The following is a 17,857-nucleotide window of genomic DNA, read 5'->3' as shown; positions in this document are numbered from 1 at the left end:
GGGTAGTCTGCTGCCACCTACCTAGCGTCCAAAAGTTCAGTCCAAAAGTACTCAATCCGGCGCACAATTTCATAGAGTTGCTTTCAGCACAAAAATAGCTCATCGTAAACCATATTATTCTTACTAGCATAAGGTTTACCATTAAGTACCATGTCACATGCACAATCTGGATGTTGTTTAAAGCAATAAGCAAACTTGTTTACTCAAACACCTCTATGAAATTTGTCCCTGTTTGGTTTAGTTTGCGCCTTGGCTAGCTTTAATGCTACTGGGTTATTGACGATTTTTTTCAAATGCTTCATCATTTCGATACTTAATTTGTATCATAGAGTTGTTTTCAAACTTTGGCAGGGTGTTGTTAAGCTACGAATGTAAAGGCATATTGTGTTGTATAATAATAGTAATTTAAAATGTGTAACATAGATTTTTATTTCCAAACTTTTCTGAAACTCTAAACAAAATGATTTCGAGCTTTCAAAATAATTTTATGCGCAAAAAAAAAAGAAATTTGACCGCTCGGATTCATTTTTTGTTAATAATGCATACATCAGTCATTGATCTCTATTATATTACTTTTATGACAGTAAACCCTTCCCAATAAATGTGAAGAAGCCTCAGTTTTGTAAAAACAAAACATGTTCAGGTAGTGATGAACAACCAACAACAATCTACACGCTAGCCTCCTGAGCGACTGAGTTTGGACATGAACCGAGTCCAAAGAGAAAAAAAGTCAGTGACGAAACATCCGATCTAGTACTTAAATGGTCCCGTTATTCTATTACCTTAAAAAAAAACAAGAATAAGCCAACAGAATAAAGAAACTTCATACAGACCCATAAATAATGTTCTACATGTTAGTTTTATTCAAAGCAAATTCACTTGCATTTATTGTTCCTTTTTTTTGTCCTTTTTTCTTTTTATACATTTTTCTTTAGGAACTTGGATAAGGTTAGCAAGGATATATATTACATTATACAACTGATCAATAATATTAAGTATTACAAACTTAACTTGGATTATACCACCATCAAGAACCCGATTCCATAAGTTTGCTAAGCACAGGATAATCTTGCTTAGCATCAACAGCTTTACCTACCAGAATAGAATAACCATGCATCCTATGAAGGGATTTACACAAAAAATTGCTTGTTTTTTTTCTCTTCTAAACAGTTTTATGAAATCGGAAACATGCTTCAGTCTCGAAGTTATCTGTGTTATATCTGCTTAGTAAGTAAAACTGAGCTAAGCAAAAAAATCACATGGACCCGGGGTTTGAACCATTGACATTTAAGCAGGATAGTGACCGGTAGCCTGCTAATACTATAAAGCAAAAAATATGAATGCTTAGCAGACTTCTTGGTATACAGCTCTATGACACAGATTTCCCTTGTATGGGCAGCCATCTCGGATGGCAAACAATTGAAAAGGCGCACAAGTCTATGCCACGCAACTCTCCGCCAAAAATTTCTTCCCATGAAATATGCTTACAACTTTCACACACACATGCATACAACACTATTGGTTGGCAAACACCATACAGCTGTGCGCTTGGCAGATGCACAATACATATATGCAACACCATTAGCCAAATATAAAAAGGCATGATGTTCCCGCATTTTCGCCAACCAATATTGTTTGTGCGCACGCACAGCGGTGCAAACTTATATATTTCATGGGAAGGGTCTATGCTCGCACCACAATGCACATGTCTAAACAAAAGATTCTGAGTGAAATGCGAGTCAAAGTAACATGGACAACCATCACGTAATGCTGATTTTGAAGCAATGCGCATCGTCCACAATGCAAAAACCTAGCATACTTACAAGTAACCTACAGCAAGGCATCCTTCTTTGCAACTCGATTTCTTATTCAGCTGTACTCAGTTTCCCAAGATACACTGAAGTGTATTTTAAAGATGGTGCTTGTGCTTATGGGCCATAGGGTCTTCGTTTTTACCTCAATGAGGGCGCTGTTTGACCTCCATAAGCGCAAAGGGTTCTAATGCTTCCTAAGATTGTACGTCTCTTAAAGAGAGAACCTGCTGTCGATTTCACCAAACTCTTCCTAACTTAGGAAAAATCTTAGATCTTAGGACTTGGGACTACACGTAGTAACCAAAGACTTTAGGATGCATTGAACCTATCCTATTAAGTTAGGGCGAGTTACTCTTCCGAACTCGAAATAGGATCAATCCCATCGTTTCGTGAAATCGGCTGCAGGATTTCTGGTCAAGTGTCTGATGCAAGGTGTCTTCAGACCTTCGATGCAAGGTGTCTTCAGACCTTACATACCTAAGGGTTTATTTAAGTGCTACGCACTTCCAAGGATTGTACATGTATGGTCCAATACCAGAAAAGATACTTATAATAATAATTTTTATTATTTTGCTTCGAAGTATCTGTGTTCATCCCACGACTACGGTAGCGAAACCCAGAGAATGCACATTACATCCCTGACTACAAAACCTTTTACAAACCTTGATTTTTTTTGTGATACGAATTTTTTTTACTGGGACATTTTGATAAAATTCTCCGCTTCACTCTAAGTTCTTCTACCTAAATCAAACTACCACCCTTCTCTACCAAGTCCCCTTCAAAGCTTTTTAAGTTAACCAAATAAAAAAAAAACTATACATCATATTTTTTTTACATGTTTTTCTTTTGTAATTACTAATATTATTTTATATTACATATCAGTGTAATCAAGGACAAACAGGAAATATGGAAAATTCTTTGACCACTACGGATTACAAAAGGCACAGATTAAGTTTACTCTTTTTCAAAGTTCGAAGCTACACTGAACTGTGGCAAAACTCTTTACTTTCGTCTGTTCACTCTTTTTTGCGTTTTTCAAACTGTACACAACATGATCAAAAACTAGGTAGTAAATTTACTTTTTAATCTGCGCCTCTGATCAAAAACTCAACATCCAGTGGAATTATTGGGTAACCCACCTGCCGATGAAGACCCATGGAGCGGAGAAAAGGATCGACACGGTACTAAGCCCAATTCCATAGAGCTCCTTCAGCAGAAAATAATGCTCAACAACTGTCTGCTAAAATGAGCGGTACACCAGGCACAAATTGTACATGTGACACAGTAGTTTGGCTGGTTACCTTATTCTGGTAAGCATAATTTTGTTTTGCTTAGCCAGTTTTTGTGCTTCAGAATGAAACCGGGGTCAGGTTGGAAGAAATTCGGTATATTTATTAGGTTGCAATGTACTTTATTACCATTGAGCTGTGCAGACTTATTTCACACACAGATGCTCTATCTTGAACCATTTAAAGCTCAATATGTGGCATGGTGGCTTGTCCCAGACCGTCCCCCCCCCCCACCCCTCTCATCCTATCGTGTTTTCACTGTGTTCTGGGAAACTCAGGATTTCTTCAGAGGAATTTAGGGGGAACTTCAGTACAAGAAGAAACAAGTGTGTCATGGGAACATTTGGGGTTGGGGGACACCCTTTACCACATATCAAAAATGTTATAGCAACAAAATTGTTACTTTCGTTAAACAAAAAAATCAAGGAGACCTATGGCCAACTGTTCAACTTTTGTATTTTGCCACAGATTGTTTACTTCGTCAATTTACACCAACAGCGACAAATAAGCTCTCAACAGCGCTCGAATTCACATTGGGAACAAACATCTACTTAAAAAGGGTTTTATTATTTTATTTTTTTTATAAAAAAAACCAACCAGCATTTTTTTAGATTTAAAGGTAGGGTCATACTTGGGTGGTAATGACCCTAAAAAAACATATTGTGTAATTATGATCCGAAAAGACTACAGTAAGCATTCTGCAAAATGATTTTGCCTGAAATGCCCCCATTGATTTAGAAATCAACAAAGCATGTTGAAAACTTGAATCTCTAAAGATGGCCTTCAGCGACTTTTGAAGATTAAACATTTTCTGCGATGTGCATTTTTATGAATGCTGCGGCCAGAGATGCGGTTGTTACCCACTGTCATCTTGCTAAACAAAGTTAGATTTGATGTACTGACAGGTTTTGGTGCTGTTTTCTCAACGAGTAGATTTTTCCAGCTGAAACTTTCACAAACGACTGTTATTGTATCTTTGCCGCTTATGTGGCCCAACCCACTTTTCTCATCAGGACTGATAAATCCACATGCATAAACACAACAATAAGGCTGGCTACGTTCGGTTTTTTTTTTAAGGGTACCTTCTTTCCCGCACTCGATCAACAATTTCTCAGGAAGATCCTAGCTTTTATTGTTTCCCCCGCCCAAACAATGAGAAAGCTAAAACGGCAGAGGCCTTCCCGTGTATAACTTAAACCCCAAGGTGTTCACAGTAAGAACGTATCGACAGCGTGGATAAGGTCTGAAAGAGAGAAACAACATGCGCACTTGTAATCTGCGTCATACAACGGTGTAGGCACAAATAGAGCCCCCACGGCACAAGAGGCTCAAAGAACACGTATGTACTAGCTACCGTGCCTGAATCAAGCGACTTCAGTAAGAGCTTTTGGTACCAAAGCCGCAATTTCAGTTCAGCCACCACCTTAAGCTGTACCGCCATGTTCATCAAAAAAACAATTCCACTTGAGTGAGAGCGTTATAAAAACAGACATATTGATCGATTTTGCCGAAAAAGTAAGCCCCCCTACAGAGAGCTGTGTTCCTTCTTACCTCTCAGACAGGCCTTATCACACAATGGTACGCAACAAATAAACAAAAAAACACAAAACAAAAGTCCAAAAACCTCAAGATTGGAAGGACTCCCTACAGCAGAGAGCACCTCTTCTTCTTTGGTGGCTCTGGGGGTTCTAGAGCTGCCAAGATCGCTTCGTCGAAAACATTCTTTAGTCCTTTCTGCAAAACAAAACCAAGGAAAGAAAGGGGTTCGGGTTATAAAAAAAGGGTGATCGCAAGTCAAGTGCTGAAGATACTGTGACTTTAAAATAATTTATCAGATATTGGCGAAAGTGTTGGCATTTAAACACAGCATCCAGGCTTTGCCCTTAACCCTAGTCTGGTATAATATTGTCTAGTAAACACTGCTCATGGCTATTAAACACAGCTTCTCAACTTGCCCGGTGTGCTACTACAAACTGTTCAACCTACTTTTTCATAATGGTCATACTTCTTTCTTTGCAAATGTGAACAATATACTAGTTTCAATATACTTTTGACCTAGTGCATACTGTAATAAACTACCAATAATACAAAAGAAAAGTTTTGACAAGTTTGAATTTTGAGCTGATAAAACTTCCTAAGGGCGAGTAAAATGCACAGTTGCTACTAAAAACTCATCATCTGCTTCTCAGTGTTGGCATTCAGTGTGCACAATACAAGTTTAGTCAAATTTTTAGAAATAATAACAGGCTCTTGAAAATTGGCACAAGCTGGCTCGTCGAACAGCTGGCTACCCCCCCCCCCCCCCAGCAAGTTAGCCACAGGAAAAGTACAAAGCGTTGACAATCAATGGCTCACCTGTGTAAGAGCAGAGCACTCAACAAATTTCACAGCTTTGAGTTCTCTCGCGAGCTTCTCGCCCTGCTCAACGGTGATGGGTTTCTGTTTGTTCTTGCTCAGTTTTTCGATGGTTGAGGGGTCGTCGCGTAAATCAATCTGCGTGCCGACGAGCAGGTATGGCGTTTTCGGACAGTGATGCGTGATCTCTGGAGCCCACTAATGTCAAAGAGAGAAAACAAAAACACATTGTCAGATTAACATCAGACAAAGGGTGACTTTATTTCTAATTTGAAGTATTCTGCAATCGTAAAAACAGCAAGGGCTCCAATTTCACACTGGACCACAGGCTTGAGGCAAGAGGTTTTTAGCGTCGGACCTGTACAATCATGTCTGGAGAAGTCCAGCAGTCTTGTGCTTTTCAATTGAATAGATTGATTGCAATACGCGCCCACGCCCGCCATCTTTGTATATCAACAAGGAAAAAGTGCACGCACAGCGCAGATACGCTTGCACTTTTCCCTTGTTAATACATCAAAGATGGCGGTCGATGACGCAAAGATGGCGGTCGATGACGCGTACTGTTCCATCTATAAAAGAGCCTCACTCTGTATAACATCTTAAACAAAAACAAGTTATGTTCAAATGTTGACTTTGAGTCTTGGGAGCAAAGTTCAGAACGAAAACTCACCTTTTCTTTGACATTTTCAAATGAGGAGGGTGATACAACAGAAAAACATACAAGGAAGACATCAGTCTGGGGATAACTTAAAGGCCTCAGTCGATCGTAGTCTTCTTGGCCTGGAAATGAAGCAAAGAAATAACACAAAATTTAAATCACTTGACAAATGAGGGTAGTAGAGATAGCCCTAAAGGGTCTTGCCCCCGTTGCCCCACTGGGCAATTGTCAGGGGCAAATTGAGGGCAACCACAAAGGAACAGAATGCAAAAGGGACACTTCAGCAGCACAAAAGCATTTTGGGTTACATTGTGTCTTACAACCACCTAGAAAACTAATTGTAATTTTATATTTGAATCGTGTGTATCCTTTTTTTAAGGATGTTACTCTGAACGGTTTGCCTGAAAGTTGCTGTGTGACATGCCCCTAAATATTACTTATCCATTCTTTAAAAAATACCATGACTTTTATTTAATCAGGGATAAATTAACCATGATTTAATTGTCAGAAAGCAAGTAATATAACAACAAGGAAGTAGGTTCAATTCCCAAATTAGTAAACTTTTCTTTGTTTAAAATTCCCAGAAAGTGAAATGTTGTACATATGTACCTTTTACAATTAATTTGGTTTCTATTCTGATCGGTTTTGAAACCAACTAAACAGGGAACACAAAGGCAACAATGTACGCCAAGCACTATAATGCCAATTGGCAGACACAGGTTTGTATACATGTACAATGAAGATTTTGACATCTCTACTTTGAGTGCATTTCCTGTGCACACTTACATGTACTTCAAATGCTTGCTTTTGATTTAAATATCCTGCGACGCTTTTCAGTCATGGGCTTCCTTATAACGTGATACTTGGACAGGAAATTGGGTTTATGTTATAATGACAAACACACAGGAAACCAAATCAAGCAGTAGTTGACAATGAATGACACTTTTTCTTGTTTAAAGCCCATTCGCAACCGGCAACCGGTTTACAGCGCCCGGTTTCAGGCGATCTCAAATATCAAATGTTTACAAAGCCATTGACTATAGCCCTAGCTAAAGTCACTTGATTTGGGCCCAGCTTGGTTTTGCGCCTTGCACTATTGTTGTTCGACTTGATGGGTCTCGCCAAAATAAAAATGATATCGAAATCCCTTTCAGCTCTTTTGTTCACAATGTAAGATTACAAAACCTAAACCGAGAACACAAAAGTGAAATAATTTTCCGAACCTCTTCAGTTCCTAAACCGGAGAATCCCTCCCGAAACAATTCGATAAATCTACTCCGCATTAGTAGAATATAGAGACAGTTCTCATAAGAACACACTCTACCTGGCACATGGTGTTACATGCCAACCAAATATATAACCTTAAACCAGTTGATGACAAATTGCATAGGCCTACAGGGTAAGAATGCTTCCTTTTGTCAGACCCGACTGACTAGGAGTGGAAAGAGACATTTCGCTTGGGGAAACAACTTAATTAATTGACATTTCCTGACCTGCGGATGCCACATACTGCCAACACCCTAAACGACAAAATGTTATGACCGACAAACAAATAAATATTAAGAAGAAAAAACAAACAAACAATGATAGACATCAACAGGTGAATAAAACAACTGGCTCTTCTCACAGCCAAAAAAAAACCCTCCTAAAACTCACAAATCTGAAAAGGCAAACCGGGTCAAACAGAAACGTCTCGTCCATTTTGCTTTTCTTGTTGATGTGGCATTAAAGGGAAAGTATACCTATTGGTTTTTGGAACCTTTTGATTGTTTTGACCCTTAACTAACCAGTGAAATTTTAATTTCAATAGATGGTTGAACGTTGGTTGACGAATTTCGTAATAGGACTATACAATCTGAGAGACGTTCATGAGTGTTCAGATAAAGACATGTATGTATTTTGTTCATAACCACATTACTACAAAGTGAAATGATTCTCAAAATGATTTATTACATTTATCGAAAGCTGCTGTACTTCAATCCAATTGTATTGCCATTAATTTCAAGCGTAATTATCAAACGTATACCTTCCTTTTTAAGGACAAAAGGTAAACACAACTTCCAAAAATACTGATCCAAACTGTTATGAATGATATGATCGTCAACAAAATGTAGACTGTAGGCTTGGTGCCCTTAAAATGCTAATAGTAGAAACTTTTCTCATAGGGAGCCCTTTACCAAGGAAAAAATGCCTTGGTGCCCTTGCCCTTTCAAAAAACGAAGCATACCGGCCTGAAAGTACCACAGTTGTCCAGAGAATGAAACTTCTGCATGTGAATCATTTATGGAATTAACAGGGGATTTGCAATGGGCAGTTAGTGCCTGGGCATGCTATGGTCAGAGTGGGGGGTAAGCCCCTGCATTAGGCACAGTGGGTGTGTCACCCAGCATTGGTCTCCTGGTGACTGATACACAATGGATGTCAATCCAATGTGGGAGGGGACAATGAGGTTTTGTCCAAGGGAGTGGACTTTGGATGGTGAACATGTTCTTGTGTAGTGCATGTAAATGTGCATACGTGCACGTGTTGCGCATGTAAATGCTTAGAAAGATTTGGAAATGGGTTTAAAACCTTAAAACCACTGTACTGGGCATCTGATGGTCATTGTCAAAAACCAGTGTGTTTCCCAGTGTAGGAATAAAGCAGCTTATAAACCAAGTAAGTTTTTATGGTAAAAATTATTTTGAGTAAATTACCGAATGTGTCTAGTGCCTTTAAGGTGACCAGAAAAAAAAATATATATATAAAATAAAAACTTTGTTTTATTTTTTGTAACATGGATACTACGTCAATGTCAATTCAGGTCCAGACCTGGGCCCAATTTCAAAGAGCTGCTTAAGCTTGAGCACGAAAACAGCTTGCTTATTTAACACATGTTACTGGCAAAAATTTCATGCCATGTACATTGCTTGTGACTAATATTTAGCTGTTGTTTACTTAGCATAACAATTGAGTGGAGTCTTAGCCAGTAATCTGTTTTTACAAAGCAAAGATTTTTTTTGCTTAAGCAAAATGCTTAAACAGCTCTATGAAATTAGGCCCTGTACTTTGACTTGAGTGGAAGTGGGTCAGAGCATGGTCTTCCGTAGCCAACACTTCTCTAAAAAGAGTTTGAAGAACACATACCTGCTGTATCAAATAGACCCAATGTGTACGGTTCCCCTCCGATCATTACTGTCACCGCATAGTTGTCAAATACCTACCAAGAAAGAAAAAAAAGGACAAAGTTATTACATTTCCACACAATGAACAAAATTTGAATCTCATAAACAAAGAGATCAAACCAACTCGAAATTATTCCGTTTTTATAAAAACTAACACTTTCTCCAGATTTTGTTTTTGTTATAATGAATTTATATGTCTCATTGATCCCTCAGCGATATTTCTTACAGACTTGAAATTGGGCAAGATGAATACAGTACATGGGGGAAAGGTTTGCACACATGTTCATGTCAGACATGTAACTTGTTAATTTAAAAACAAGAAGAGAGGAAATTATTTAGTATTATTAATATTATTATTAAATTACCCTAGAAAAGAATATTCGCAGAGTTTTTAAATTTTCTAAAATAAAACTTGTTACACATGGAAGGAAATCTCCCTTTCCGCTGCTGAGAAGGGGGCAAGAATCAGGGTGAAATTTTATGGCTCTGCTTACTGCAGAAATCCGCGCTTACATTCGTCCGCAAAGCACATAGTTCTACGGGACTTAAAAATACTGGACACTATTGGTAATTGTCAAAGACCAGTCTTTTCACTTGGTGTATCTCAACATTTATTGGACAAATAAACCTGTGAAAATTTCAGCTCAATTGGTCATCGAATTTGCAAGAATACAGTGAAAGAAAAAACACCATTGTCACATGAAGTTGTGTGCTTTCAGATGCTTGATTTTGAGACCTCAAAATCTAAAACCAAAAAGCAGGGAATAACTGTTTATGACAAAAGGCGCACGCCACCCACAGGCAGGAAATCTATCAACGTCATCTGAGGACATATCAAATCAATTCTGCGAAGGACTCTGTGGTGACAAGGAGTGAAGGTTTTTTTCTTTCAGTCCAGACACAAAACAAAGCAGCGAGGTGTGACAGGAAAACAATGGAATACCGACACCCACTGAACATTTCCCCCACAGAGAAAATGAACTAGTCCGACACTGCAATTTAACTTCGTGAATGCCACCGATTTCACAATGAACTTCAACAAATACAAAAAATGTCAATAACTCAACTTCAAATTGTCCTGACTTTCCATGTGGCAGCTTTTGTGAAGTTTTTCATGTCGTATTGTGAACCCGTAAAAATATTGTTGAGTATATGTCGCAAATGGTGTCCAGTTAAATTCAACTGAACAAATTTATTGTGACATCAAGCAATGATTCCGCAACTCTTGACAGCTCAGGCCTGATGCTCCACATAGGAAACGAAGGCGATAGCCTCCATGCCCCCTGGTCTTTGCCTTGGTGCCCCTGAAAGGCTACAGTAGATACTTACAAATTCCTATTGCAATTCAATGCAATAGGAAAAAGGTTTCAACAATAATACACTGTATAGCACTCCCAAACAAAGATGTTGACAAATTGGGGAGCTCGCCAACATAGGGCTACATCTATAGCTCAATGGTAAGCGCACCGTCACATTCAACCAGGGCACAATTTCATAGGGCTGCTAAGCACACAAATTTGCTTAGCATGAAATTTCTTCCTTGATAAAAACAGGTTTCTCAAGCAAATTTCCATGTTGTGCCTATAACTTTTTACTGGTATTCAGCTGTTGTGTGCTCATTCCGAAAATCATGTGGAAATATGGTTCGTAATCCTGTTTTTATCAAGACAGAAATTTCTGAAAAATCTTTCTGCTTTAGCAGCTCTGTGAAATTGGGCCCAGTAGTGCAGGGGTTGTTGGTTCAAATTCCTCTCTCAAACCCAAAACTCCCCAAAAACGAGATCAGTTGCCTTACCGTGGGTACATATTCCGATGGAAATTTGTTTGTTGTGTATGATATAAGCAGGCATGTTTTACCAACGGCACCATCACCGACGACAACACATTTGATTGTCTGCATGGCTGCGATGTAACGTCAGCGACGACTGCTGCAGACAATTCCACACACAAGCCTGTAAATACGGAAGAGAGAAGCGAAGTTTCAGAGGGACTTCATCTTGTATGTGATGACAATACAGGCTATCATTCTCGGTCCTACTACTTGCCGTCAACTCGCCGACTTGCCGTCAACTCGCCGTCAACTCATTTTCGTGCCGTCAACTCATTAAATTTACATGAAAAATCTATAAAAAGGGGGCACGGAAGTGTTAAGTCTGGGCTAAACTACATATTTCTCATGGTTTTCGGTACAAATTCATTCACAAAAACGACTTTGTGTTGATAAAAAAAAAGTACCAATCATTGACATCTTGGGCCAAGACTAATCATTGTGAAAAAGCAAGATGGCGGCCGACAGTTTTTCGGCTTCGAGAACTTTTTTTCACGAGAAAAAAAATCAATTTTTATTCCGAAATATGACCTAAAACTTACGCGAATGCTCTTTGAGCTGATACTTTACAGTTCTATGCTTCTTTTGTGGATTTTAAATGTATATTGGAGGAGTTGACGGCGAGTTGACGGCGCAAGTGAGTTGACGGCGAGTTGACGGCAAGTAGTAGGACCCATCATTCTCTAGGCATAAAACCTTTCCCATGAGTTGTGAGTGAAATAAATATGGATACATGTTTTCTGGGACTTTGGATGGCCCTTACTCATAATTTATTTTTGCCTACCCTACATGCCCCAACTAAAGCAACAACCAGCATAAGCCGTAAACAAATGCAACCAATATTCTTTATTTCCTGAACTGAAACAAAATTTTAATATTTACAGACCTAAATCATCCATGTATATTCAATATTGGCAGTGTGACCATGGTCATAACTTTGGATAACTTTCCGTATGGCGCCACCACTTTTTCACTCATTTTTACAAAAAGGGATATATCAATGAGGTAACTTAGATACTATATTATTTTATTTTGAATGAAAAAGTGGTGGCGCCATATGGAAACTTTTCCATAACTTTCAATCAAATCTTAACTGATTTTTGTCAGAGTCAGACATTAATAAAATAATATCAGATAAATTTAAACAAAAGGGGTATCTAAATCTCATTTCAGTAAATTACATGTAGAGTGTAGATATTAATTCATTTGATAATATAAATAAATGATAAGAGGTCACAGGATGTGGAAATTATTCCTAAATTCTCTAAAACAGACACAAAGTTTTTGACAGTTAAACTTTACTTTCGCATTTATTTTTTAACTAAAAATAAAATTAAAGTAATAAAAGTTCAAACAATCAAGAATTTGTGATGATTTATACTGATTTACGTTTTACAGGAGATTGGCACGGTATATAGATATAATTACAAAGAAAAGGTAAAAATTATACATCTGAAATTATAAATAACAAGCAAATATTTTTGGAAAATAAAACCCCGGAAATGAACTTATCCTGGTGTCGGAAATACACGGTCAATGAACGGCCGTTGACCATACAAATGAACACTGCTGTCGCACAAACTCAACAACTACAGAACTCCATTTACTTACCCCTAACCGTAAAATGCCACGTTCCTCAAGCAAATAACTTGTCGAGAACCCCCAAACACAACTCTTGGATTTCGTCAATTACCAACAAACAGAATGACAAGGAATCAACAAGAATTTTGGTCGATGGAAATATTTATCGGTAGTTTTAATACGTCTATTTTGGGCGTTGGTGAACTTCTCGGATTCGCCGGGTTTCCGCCCAGTTGAGTCAGGGTTTAAGTTTAGTGATTATTATGCGCATAGTGTTTACGCATTATAATTTTAGGCTGATGTCATCTTTAAAAATTCATGAAGAAGATCAAAAGAAGAGGGCGCTATACACACAAGTTATTGCGCCACACAAACTATCATGTTTATAAATAAACGTGTACTCAGTTGAAAACGCTATAAAAGCACGTAGTTAAAAAATAATGGTCCCTCAAAATAACTTAAGCATTAGTTCGACTTGCTGTTTCTCGAGTAACTTGAATGTGCAATTCCCAAGCAGTTTTAAAAGAAATGTGCGAAGCCAAACTCATATGAAAACCACACCCATTTTGTAGAATGCCAAACTGAAAACAAAATAATGTCCCGACAATCAATTTTGACATCGACAATATAAGACAAGTTTTGGTGTTCTTCCCATCAATTCATGACCATCTACTTATGAAACATTAAAATTTACAGCTGGGACAACGGGCGTAGAAAATGTACAGATGGATGTACTGAGTTGATGCATCCGAATTGTTGCAACGGGAACGGTTTGGTGAACAAAAGAGAACGTTTTATTTATTTCACCTGTGTTTTTTTTTCTGTTGCTCTTCCAACAAGTTTCCTTGCTTGGTCTACTTCTACCTCCATGCTTGATCCAAGCTCCCGAAGCAAATATTTACCAGACCAGTTTGGGGTGGGGGGGGGGGGTGGCTGAGCAAGCAAGTCTACCTGCATGCGCGCCCTTTTCCTACTAATCCTACTTTGATCGTTGAGGGCGCTAGATGTGAATTTATGGGTGCGTTCGTTTAGCTTCCCTGGGTCGACCCCGGTGTGTGACGGTCTTTTCCCCAGGACGAACGTGTGCAGATAATTACCCACGTTCGTCCTGGAAGAAAAACCGCCACACACCGGGGTCGACCCAGGGAAACTAAACGAACGCGCCCTATAATTCTCAGGGTGCATAGACATCGCATTTCAACAAACTACCTTTTATATTCTATTATTCGGCATAAAATTATATTAAAAAGTTAAAGCAAGCGCAGAGCTCGCATGAGTTAGTGATAACTTATAAATACACATTGCATGACCCCCCCCCCCCCCACTTCGAGACCATTATTTTGAACGAAGTTGAAGGCATACAATGCTGGTAATCACTAATCAGCTTGGGCACGAATGGGTGTCACTCGTATACTTCAATATCTTACCCCGTTGAGAATAAGACACGAGAAAATAAATAATAACACGTCAAACAATCTTTGTTGCACCCAAAACGTTGCACAGGTGTCAGTTAAAAAGCTTATTATTAACCACAAAATTTACAATTAAAAACATTTATTAAAATACAAACATAAAAACCATTTAAACGCTAATAATGTACAATAAACACAACCCTTCCATCTTAAAATGTAAATGAAATTGTAACTTGAAATGTGTATACACAATACTTGGTGTCGATCCTAGTCTATAGTATTATTTTTACACTAAATCAACAATGGAATAATATTTTTAATGTGCGAAGCGACGGGGCCTAATTTCATAAAGCATAAACATAAAATCTTGCTCTTCGCTGATAAAAACTCTTGCTTACTAAGTTACCAGCAAAAAAACGGTACATTGCTGTAAGTGGTACCCTACTAATGTCTTGCTTAGCAAAGGAATTCGCTGAGCATAATTTTCTGCTAAACAGCTTTATGAAAATGGGCCATGATGAGAGAAAGGGGTGGGGGCACCCGGCCCGCCTTCAACACATTTCGTGGGTCATGTGATGGGCTAGCCCTATTTCTAAACCACAGCTTCGGCTCAGACCATAAGCTTTTTTTAGGTATGGCGGACGTGATAGGAGTATGTGTACTGTTTGGTTTGGGTGTATACACACACAACTTATAGTGTTGTAGCATTGTGTCTGCCATCTCAAAAAGGCTACCTCAATGCTCACACTAGCTTGGCCCCGCGGTTGTGTAGTGACAATTGCGTGTGTTGTGCGTACGTGCTCAGGGCTTCAGACGAGAGAACGGAGCCTGAAGCCGAATCCAAAGCCACATCTGCGGATTCGAAAAGGGCCTTAAATCAGAGTCTGTCTTAAAAGTCTGTCAAGTTGGTTGAAGTTTGCGCCGACCCACGTCGCATAACAGTTTGCTTTTATGGTGTTACAATAAACGGGTAACCTTAAAATTATGTTCTATTTCGTCTCTCATTTTTAAAAACTTCGCGTATTGTCCCACGCGGGGAGGTTTCAATTGAAGTTTAGGCTTTGCTCGATTGCCACAATATAATAAGATCGTTCCATTTGTTCAGCGGATAAGCATGATGTTTTACGTTTAATTGTTTTTGTTATAGGCATTTCTGGGGGATTTTCTTCTATTTTTTATGTTGTAAAAAAATTATTATTATATAACTTGGTTTTTTTTTTTTTTTGGGGGGGGGGGGGATTATGCCTACCACAAACACTGCATAATTTTAAAAGTTTCAGACTGAATGCGTCATCGAAACAAAAGTAATGTGACTAAAAAAAACCCTTGAAACTATACGATCACAGAAACTGCGACGCAAACAAAGTAACTTGTGACAGGGTAAAGGAAAAGAAAAGGTGGCACATTGCGGAATGTTAAGTGTCCATTAAAGACACTGGACACTATTGGTAATTGTCAAAGACCAATCTTCTCACTTGGTGTATCTCAACATATGCATCGAATAATAAAACCTGTGAAAATTTGAGCTCAAATTGGTCGTCGAAGTTGCGAGATAATAATGAAAGAAAAAAACACCCTTGTCACAGGAAGTTGTGTGCTTTCAGATGCTTGATTTCGAGACCTCAAATTAATTCTAAATCTGATGTCCCGAAATCAAATTCGTGGAAAATTACTTCTTTCTCGAAAACTATGCCACTTCAGAGGGAGCTGTTTTTCACAATGTTTTTCACAACCTCTCCCCATTACTCGTCACCAAGTGAGGTTTTATGCTAATAATTATTTTGAGTGTCCACTGCCTTTAAATTAGTATAAACATGAGAGCGAGACGCTCTTTCTCTTCCTTGCTCTATGGTGAGATCATGCAAACACAGAGGGCCATGTCAATGTGTGCAATGTGCAAGTCCATTAAAAGACACTGAACACTATTGGTAATAAATTGTCAAAGACCAGTCTTCTCACTTGGTGTATCTCAACATGCAAAAAATAACAAACCTGTGTGCAAATTTGAGCTCAATTGGTCGCCGACGTTGCGAGATAATAAGGAAAGGCAAAACACCCTTGTCACACGAAGTTGTATGCTTTCAGATGCTTGATTTCGAGATCTCAAAATAAAAGTCTGTGGTCTCAAAATCAAACTCGTGGAACGTTACTTCTTTCTCAAAAACTACGTTACTTCAGAGGTAGCCGTTTCTCACAGTGTTTTATACTATCAACAGCTCTCCATCGTTACCAGGAAAGTTTTTATGTTAACAATTATTTTGAGTAATATACCAATTGTGTCCACTGCCTTTAAGCAGATCCTGTCTACTTAAACACTTGTTGTGTTTTTTTCTGTTTGTTGACGTTTTTCCCCTCTGCACGTAAAGCTTGATGGCAAGTTTTCAATGCAAGGCTTGGCTTGACAGCTTACGGAAGCGTAATTTGTTTTCTTCTCTTTTATGGTGTACGTACACGAAAACGTATTATGTACATACACGAAAAATCCAAACTTATTGTGTACGTGCACGATAGGTTTTTAGACTTATCGTGTACGTACACAATAAGTGTGGATTTATCGTGTACGCACACGATAAGTTTTTAGACTTATCGTGTACGTACAAAATAAGTTTGGATTTATCGTGTACGAACATGATAAGTTATCACGTACGTACACAATAAAAGAGAAGAAAGACAAAAAATCATGTGGCGGCAAAACGCTTTCGTAATGTTTGGTTATAATTCTAGATGTTTTCAGGAACTGATTTCAAGGGCTCGTTGTGCAGGATTTAAGAATAATAAATATTGTTCATGGGCGGACCCTAATACCTGTCTTCTCGAACATTGTGTTTCTATTAATGTTTTCCCTATGGCTTGCCTTGTTAATGTCATGGCAATGCATCCAAAGCTTAAAGGCTTGCTTAAAATTAATGTTGGATTGTAAGTGAGTGAAGGATTAATGTTTGAAAGGTTCGCGTTGACGCAGGGGATGCGTATTTCATGCAAACAGGAAAACACTTCGTATTCAAGGCAAGACAAATAATATAGCGATTGTATTGATTTCTCTCTGTGTGGCCTGCTTCACACAAATCCTATCCACATCCTTGAATGTGGCTTTTATCGTATTCTTGGGAGCCGTCTATCGAGTCCTAAACGTGGCCTAAAAAGGTTGTTTCTTTGTGATGCCCACGTTTATGTCAGGCATATCCTTGTAAACATTGAACAATCGTGCATTTTAGTTTAATTTCATTAAACTTTGATGTACGATTCATCCATTCATTCATATTATTATGAGACGAATATTTCCTAAAGGTTACAAAGCGCCTACAGAAGATGCAACAAAGAAGTCCAAACTCAAGATGTTCAAATGAAAAGTGAAACGAAACAGTCAAGTATTTCAGTTTCTTGAATTGTCCAAGTGTAGTTGCATGGCGAAGATGTAATGGTATTGAGTTCCATAGATTTAGAGCAGTAGCAGAATATGCACGTAGACCAGCTCAAGATACGGTGCAATGTTCAGCCAAGAGGTTCTCTGAGGAAGAGCATAGGGAACGCGGTGGGAAATACGGTTGTCACAATGTCAGATGTATGATGGTGACTGGTGAGCAAGGGATTTGGAGACATGTAGACAAAGTTTGAAGTCAATTCTGTTTGCGATGGGCACACAACAAGCGTCAACTATTATTTTTTTTAGTAAGGCCTCTTCCCCCCATAGAGCAGCACACTAGACTTAGGTCCATTCCAAATCAAGCGTTTTTCTTGGCACAGGCTTTCCGTTGA

At 38.5% G+C, this 17,857-nt stretch overlaps 1 protein-coding gene across 1 annotated transcript; it reads right to left on the bottom strand.

Annotated features, from left to right (window-relative positions):
- Nucleotides 1-840: 840 nt before the first annotated feature.
- On the bottom strand, nucleotides 841-12,926 carry LOC117302107 (cell division control protein 42 homolog). Its single transcript, XM_033785904.1, has 6 exons — nucleotides 12,720-12,926; nucleotides 11,076-11,232; nucleotides 9,243-9,315; nucleotides 6,129-6,238; nucleotides 5,459-5,656; nucleotides 841-4,837 (listed from the first exon to the last, which is right to left on the bottom strand). Exons 2-6 carry the CDS (start codon nucleotides 11,178-11,180, stop codon nucleotides 4,748-4,750), a joined length of 576 nt encoding a protein of 191 aa, XP_033641795.1. The 5' UTR covers nucleotides 11,181-11,232; nucleotides 12,720-12,926; the 3' UTR covers nucleotides 841-4,747.
- Nucleotides 12,927-17,857: the final 4,931 nt, after the last annotated feature.

Source organism: Asterias rubens, chromosome 18 (genome assembly GCF_902459465.1).
Source record: "Asterias rubens chromosome 18, eAstRub1.3, whole genome shotgun sequence".
Lineage (NCBI taxonomy): Eukaryota > Metazoa > Echinodermata > Asteroidea > Forcipulatida > Asteriidae > Asterias > Asterias rubens.
This window is presented reverse-complemented; position numbering and strand designations above follow the sequence as displayed.

What these genes read in the sequence shown, in the direction of transcription:
- LOC117302107 (XM_033785904.1), bottom strand. Translation starts at nt 11,180, where the DNA reads ATGCAGACAATCAAATGTGTTGTCGTCGGTGATGGTGCCGTTGGTAAA. An exon ending in CATCGGAATATGTACCCACG is followed by an intron (nt 9,316 to 11,075) that starts GTAAGGCAACTG and finishes CTTTCTTGGTAG; the next exon opens with GTATTTGACAACTATGCGGT. An exon ending in AGTGCTCTGCTCTTACACAG is followed by an intron (nt 4,838 to 5,458) that starts GTGAGCCATTGA and finishes TTTGTTTTGCAG; the next exon opens with AAAGGACTAAAGAATGTTTT.